Source organism: Thamnophis elegans, chromosome 1, assembly GCF_009769535.1.
Source record: "Thamnophis elegans isolate rThaEle1 chromosome 1, rThaEle1.pri, whole genome shotgun sequence".
NCBI lineage: Eukaryota > Metazoa > Chordata > Lepidosauria > Squamata > Colubridae > Thamnophis > Thamnophis elegans.
In genome coordinates this window covers 92,168,040-92,175,556 of record NC_045541.1, presented here as the reverse complement: position 1 = coordinate 92,175,556, position 7,517 = coordinate 92,168,040, and the positions used below count along the sequence as shown (strand labels likewise).

The 7,517-nt window shown below is 34.2% G+C and overlaps 1 protein-coding gene across 1 annotated transcript in view; it reads left to right on the top strand.

Annotated features, from left to right (window-relative positions):
- ELP4 (elongator acetyltransferase complex subunit 4) overlaps window positions 1-2,494 on the top strand; it is a 139,265-nt gene extending 136,771 nt beyond the window's left edge. Inside the window, exon 10 of the mRNA XM_032224210.1 lies at window positions 1,603-2,494. Within this exon, the coding sequence (XP_032080101.1) occupies window positions 1,603-1,734 (132 nt within the window). The 3' untranslated portion in view covers window positions 1,735-2,494. The remainder of the gene's footprint in view (window positions 1-1,602) is intronic.
- Window positions 2,495-7,517: the final 5,023 nt, after the last annotated feature.

Here is a 7,517-nt window from a genome sequence, read left to right as displayed (position 1 = left end):
TCAAACGACTGTTGTATATAAACAGTATTGAACTATTGGCAGTTTTCAGAGCAATGAAGGTTTCTGGTTTCTCTTCTGAAGTGATTTTATCCAGATTAGATCTCTACACTACTTGATCTAACTATGGATGTGGTGCAAGACTCACAATATCTTTATTCATAGTATACTTGTTACTCAATTACAACCACCCCAGTTGGGTTGCTTCACCTGGAAATTTCATTTGACCTCTCCACACAAATGGGAATTCCATTAATTTAAATCTGGTATTATGTAGCAACACCATTCATTATATATTCCAGTATTTTTCTGTTCATACCAATATCCACACTCTCATTAGATCCATAATCTTACACCAATTTATATATTGCTTCTTAACTAGCCTCCCTTTCTGAGGATCTCATCTTATACTAGTCTTCTAGAATTATTATTAAAATTGTTTATTGTTATAACCAGACACATTAAAGCCTAACTGATTCTGACTTGTAAAACTGAAGATAGACTTAATATGTTTCTCTCATTGTTGAGACACCATAAATCTAGCACTCTTCCTATTGTATCTTACATAATGAAGTTCCAAAGAGCCTTTGTCCAGTGGGAATCATTTGTTTTTATTTTCTTTCAATTATTTATTTCCATTTCAAGTTAAATGTTGCTTTTGAAAGTCTCTGACTCAACATGTGGTATGGACAAATTGTTGTTAATAAACACAAACCCAGGTACCAAGAAATAGCAAGAATTTTGTTCCTTTGAATTCTAACTTGTATGCAGTATCACAAAAGTGAGAGTGTTCTTTATATTGCTAACTACCTACTTCTGATGGGAAGTAAACCATGTTACCAGCAATAAAATAAATGTAAAGACAATGCACTTATATTAGAATACTGGTTTGATAACTGAAGGAAACTTATTTTCATTCAATCCAATTGTATTCAGTTTTATTCTTCTGAGTACAAACTGTACATTCATTATCAGTGCAAACTGAAATTGAAACAATTTGCTTTTTGTTTTGGGAACAAAATTAATTCTGTGGTTTAATCCTGTACATATGTAGTCAAAATTAGACTATAATGACTTCATTGGGAATTACATATGAAGGTCTAGGAATACATTGAAATCGCAAGAGGATAATTCCCATGTTAGAGAATAATGCCTAGGCACACAGTAGGATTAATGTCTAAATGTACTGTACATCTTTTGAATTGTATTGTAAAGGACTTATCTTGGCCTTATGGAATTATTTTCATATGAAATTTTGCTCAACTAAAGAGCATCTTTTCATTTTTTATTATTCATTCATTCATTTATTTATTTATTTATTTTTACTTGTTTGGATCTCAGGCTTTGAAAGAACTTGAGAGAAAAAAATGAATCTGAGTGGAAACTAGCAGAATTTTTTTAGAGAAATATATGACATATGCTTAATGATTGGAACCATTCAAATGTTTTGCTCATTGGCAGGGAGAATCAGAAATATATTTGAAATGAGTAATATTTAAATAAAAATTTATTATAGTTCTTTCTTTTTGTCCCCTCTGTCCTCTTCATTCTCTCTCTCTTTCCCTCTCCTCTCCCCTTCCCCCTACTGAAAATCTCCTGCCACAGCGATTGCATTTGCCTCCAGACTTGTCAGACACAGTGAGCCGCACAAGCAAACAGGACCTGGCAGTCTCCGCCAAATTGCTGAGCACAGAATGTAGTGCGATGGCCATGGGCAAGAAGCACCTGGACTTCTAGTGATTTCAATTTAGCAGTTTCACTCCAATTTATATGACACTCTAATTATGACTGTTAATGACTTTCGTAAATATTTTTCTTCATCATTGTGACCCAGCAGTCCTTAAAAAAAAAAACTAACTTGCAAGCTTTGTATCTATCTTTCCATTCTGTTATTTTTATGTTCACAGGTGTGGTGTTTTGACAGTAAACAAATGCATTCTGTATTGCGAGAACATTTTAAAAATAAATTGCCCTTTGGAAAAATGGTCAAAAACTGGACTTCTGGTATAGGTAAAATTCAAGATAGTGACTAAGCAAAAGAATTTTAAATGCTTACTGGAACTACTGTTTTTGTCAATCAGTAGTACATTAAATAAAATAAAGAATTATTTCAGGTAAGTTGTTTTGATATCAAAAGGGTTATCTCAAAAATACTATTCAATAAAATAGAACAAATTCTTTTATATAACTATGTGCAGACCGTTCTATGCCTTAGTGAAACTGTTTTATGGTAAACATTCACATTGAATAATTAGATTGTCTTATAGGCTAATAAATATATTAAAATGCTCAAATGAAATTTACAAAACACAAAGACTTTTTTAATGAAATTCAAAATTGTAATAATAAACATAAAGAGATGCCAACCTGATGAAATTATGTCAACAGAGTAAAATTCAGTCTGACAGCTACATTAATATTAAAATCAAAGAAAGTGGAGAATAGATATCAGAGAACGTATAGGGTGCAATATAAAATAAAACCGAATTTTCATTCTTGTGAGTGTGATTGGTGTGTTTATGTATTGTACATATATGCATATTGTTTGTAAGTTGCCCAGGGTTATGATACATAAGATGGGTAATTATATAAATTATATGCAGATATATAATATACACATGGGCATATATACACAAATACATTACAAATATATTCATATTTTACATCTATGAAATGGAAATACAAACTATATAAATGTGAAAAATGCAATAAAAACTGTGTATTTATATAGAACTAAGGTACCACAGGGATAATTTGGTGAATATCAGGAAGTAAGGACCATGCATATTCATTTTAGATGGTGTCCTGTTTTAAGACTATTGGGATCTTATTTTAAATCATTTCTCCATAATTTCCATCATGTTCAGTTTGGATAGTACAGATCATACTTCAGATTACAATTTTATAGATATAAAAGCAATGTGCCTCTTCAAAAAAAAACCCCATAAAACACTGACTACAATAATGTTAATGTATTTTGATTGGAATGGAATTAAAGTGTTGGTTAAATGATTGACTTTATAATGCTCTAAGTAAAATGGTGCGCTTCAATAATTGTTTAATATGAATGTCAATCATTTTTTTAAATTTACTGTGCTATAACACATAGTGTATACAGCTTTTATTCTGAATTAGAATAATTGAATCAATGTCAGTGATTGCTAGAATGTCAAATCTATCCATCATATCTTGTCATTACCAGTTTATTTTTCTTATCATAATTCTGACGCATTGCAGTATTTTGAATTAAATGCAAGTACAGCTACTTCTTTAATTTTTATATGGGAAGGCCTATACCCATGTCTGTATGGTTGCATATGCATCATATGAGGAAAACAAATCTTGAAACCAATATAAAAAAATAAAATTGAAATTCTTCTGGCACAATAGTTAGCACTCCTATCAATACAGAGAGATATAAGCTTAACCTGAAGAATATAACACAGATCTGAATTTGTTTTAATATATGCACACCAAAATTGGAGTAATGATGGCAGATCTGCAAAGTAATTTGAAGAAAAACAATGAAAGCTTTATTTTACCTTTTAAAGATATGAAAAATAACACGTAATTCCTCTAAATATGTAACATTCCAATGTCTTAAATTGTACTCAAATTTGTATAGTCAGTCTGTATTTCATGAAAGTAGTTTTTTTGTTTTTAAAAAAATCTCCCACAATTATTTTTTTACAAGAATAGCCCTTTTGACTATTAATGACATTAAAACTGTGATCCTAATTTTCATTAATATAAAGTACCTGGACAAATGGGTTTCCTGATGAATAATACAAAGTATTTTGTGACACAGCTGTTTCTAAATTTACATTGATCAATTATGTTTCATCAAGTTGTTCGTGACTCCTGGAGGCCACATAGACTTTCTACATTATAATCTAATCCGGAACTTCAGCAACAGCACTCATTGCCACTGTGAGCAAGGCCATGCACCATGCTTGTTATTCTCTTTTCTTTCCTTCCACCTTTCCTAGCATTAGTCATATTACTTTTTATATAATAATATTTTGGAAGATGACATTTTGTTATTGTTTAGTGAAGGTTGCCAGGCAAATATAATATTTGTTCCTTTTAGGCTAATCCTCCTGACCAATGTAGATATCAAGATATAATATCTGTTCTAGCAAATAAGAATTCTAGCAAAAGTCATTAAGAATAACCAGGTTGGGTTTTTAAAGATCAGACAATATTTTCTTTACAATATATCAGATTGATTTAAATAATGGATAATATCAAGCTGTGATTATATACCTTAATGCTGGAAAAGCCTTTGGCAAAATTTATCGGCAACATATGCTCATTATTCTAGTTAATTTAGGATTTTCTGAAGAATTTATAATTGGATCTGTATTCAAATGTATCTTCTTCATCCAAAATGATTCTGTCATTTTTAATCCATTTTTTTCATTAATAAAGGTACTAGACAAGGGTTCCCATTTCCCCCTGTTATTTTAAATAGGTGTTTGAAATCATTAGCATGTTGTATTAATAAGATTACAATATTTAATATTGTATATTAATATATAGCATAACTTTTTAGAATGTGAACTAGTGTTAATATGCTGATGATATTTTTTATGTCCGTATTTCATGTCTCCTTTCCAGTTTGGATATATTTGATTTTTTTAAAAAAAAATAGGAAGATTCTAAACTGCTCCAATAAAACAGTTGACTGAAGTAGCCCAAGTCAGAACTGGCAATGAGTAAAATTATCTTCAAGCTTTTCAATCAATCAATCAATCAATCAATCAATCAGAATAGACCTGGAAAGAACCTTGGAGGTCTTCTAGTCCAATGCCCTGCTCAAGTAGGAGACCCTATATCTGTGATTGCGAACCTATGGCACGTATGCCACAGATGGCACGCGGAGCCATTTGTCAGGGCATGTAAGGCATTGCCCTGTCAGCTGGCCAGCACACATGCGCGCTCTGGCCAGCAGACTTTGGCTTTCTTTTGAGGCCATTTTTCGCCCTCCAGAAGCTTCCCTGAAGGTTCCAAAGCACAAAAAACCACCCCTATGGGCAAACCAGAAGTTCGGGAATGGACTTCCGGTTTGCTTGTAGGGCTGTTTTTCGCCCTCCGGAATCTTCAGGAGGCTTACCTGAAGGCTCTGGAGGGCAAAAAACATCCCTATGGACAAACCATAAGTCACTTCCGGTTTGGCCATAGGGCCATCTTCACCCTTCACAACCTTCAGGGAAGCCTCCTGAAGGCCCCTGAAGGCTCTGGAGGTCGAAAAACGGCCCTACAGACAAACTGGAAGTTACTTCCAGTTTGTCCGTAGGGCCATTTTTCAGGGGAGCCTCCTGAAGGCTCCAGAAGGCGAAAAACAGACCTACAGGGAACCTGGAAGTTTAGGAATGGTGACTTCTGGTTTGTCCGTAGGGCCGATTTTTTAACCTCAGAGCCTTCAGGAACCTTCAGGAGGCTTCCCTGAAGTCTCCGGAGGGCAAAATCCGCCCCTACGAGTAAACCGGAAGTCACCATTCCCAAACTTCCAAGTTCCTCATTCCAAGTTTTTCGCTCTCCAGAGGCTTCAGGGAAGCTCCTGAGGTGTCCGGAAGGCATCCGGGTGGGGCGGGGGAGGCTGATTTCGCCATCCCCAGGCTCCTAGAGAGCCTCTAGAGCCTGGGGAGGGTGAAAAAAATGTGCCAAAAGCAGGAGGTTGTCACTGATCACATGCATGCTTGGGCTGGGGGGGGTCGCGCGCATAGCATTATGGGTGTGGCAGGCCAGTGCACAACCCCCCTGTTTTCCCCCCACTTTTGGCACAGCAGCCAAAAAAGGTTTGCCATCACTGCCCTATACTATTTCAGACGAATGACTATCAAGTCTCTTCTTAAAAACCTCCTGTGATAAAGCACCCACAACTTCTGAAGGCAAGTTGTTCCACTTGTTGATTATTCTCACTGTTAGGAAGTTTCTCCTTAAATCCAGATTGCTTCTCTCCTTGTTTAATTTCCATCCATTGTTTCTTGTCTTGCCTTCTGGTGCTTCTTTGTGACAGCCCCTCAAATACTGGGATACTGCTATCATGTCTTCCCCCCCCAGTCCTTCTTTTCTCTAGACTAGCCAAACCCAAATCCTGCAACCATTCTTCATATGTGTGAGTCTCCATACCTTTAATCACCTTAGTTGCTCTTCTTTGCACTTTTTTCAAAGTCTCAACATTTTTTTGTCATTTTTTTATCAATTTTGTATTTGTAATCATATTAACTATCTCAGGGGCTTTATCTTTTATGATAGTTCACAGATTATTACTCAATATCAATAAAAATATAAAATAAATCTCTTTGGATTTCTATATCTGGTGAACATTATCCCTTGGAGCATGGTTAATGAGTCATCAAATAGCACTCAGCTATTAAAAAAGAAATATTTCCTTGACCAAATTTTTGGTGCAAATGGCATGATGTTATCTGCTATGGTTGAAATGAAATTAGAATTTATTTTGAGGATGCTTCCCTTAGACCTTGCAGACAAACAAAGATCAGTGCAATTCCCCACTTACATAAATCTATCAGACCCAAAGGATCCATTTCTGCCTCTAAAAAAGCCTGCCCCATCCTTTCTTTACTGGGAAGAAAGGCAGAATGAAATTGACTAGAGGCCTCAGAAATCCTACAGTAACTTGTCTAGTTACTGTATTTAAAAGAATATCTATCTATCTATCTATCTATCTATCTATCTATCGTATCTATTTTTCCAAGCTTTTAATTTTTAATGGCTTAAACAATTTATTGTAATGTTGGTCATTGTAATTGCATCAGTTTTATTTTTATAATTTGCTTTTTAAAAATGTATGCCATCCTGAGAGTTGAAATAAATAGAAAGCAATATAAATCCAATGTTATTTTAAATGCCATACACAGTAATTTTCAGATAATAAATTCAGGAGACATGTATGTCAGTAAGTCTTAGGTGCTTCTTTTGTAATAGAAAAGTCATTGTTCTCTCAACAAGAGTTTTCAAGATACTGTCTGAACGTGAAAAATATTATTTTGAAGTGAAGGAAACAATACATGATACATTTTTAAAAAATCAATCATATAGGGACATGCAATCCAATAGTTTTCCGATACTTTGACACAAATTTCCCGCTCCCTTCCTACTGGCCATGCTAGCTAGTGCTCATCAGAAATCAAATAAACAAATGTTACATAATTTCAGTTTTATTAATTTGAAAAATAGTGCAGAACGTATACCTCACAATTGCAAACATTTCCAGAAACTATGAAGTAGAAGATTATTTTACTCGGTCCCTTTATCTCCCTCTTACTTTAACAATACAATAAACAGTCTATGTTTAATCAGAAGTAAATCTCTTCATGGTGCCTAATTGTGAAAGACTGCAGGGAGACAAAACCAAAACAATAAAGGATCATGTGGTATGTTAAAATCTACCAAATTCATTAAAATTATGTAATAATTTCCTGTACTTCATGTTGATCGGTATATAGGTATTACCTGAAATAAGACATATGTGCCCTTGGCAATATATATTG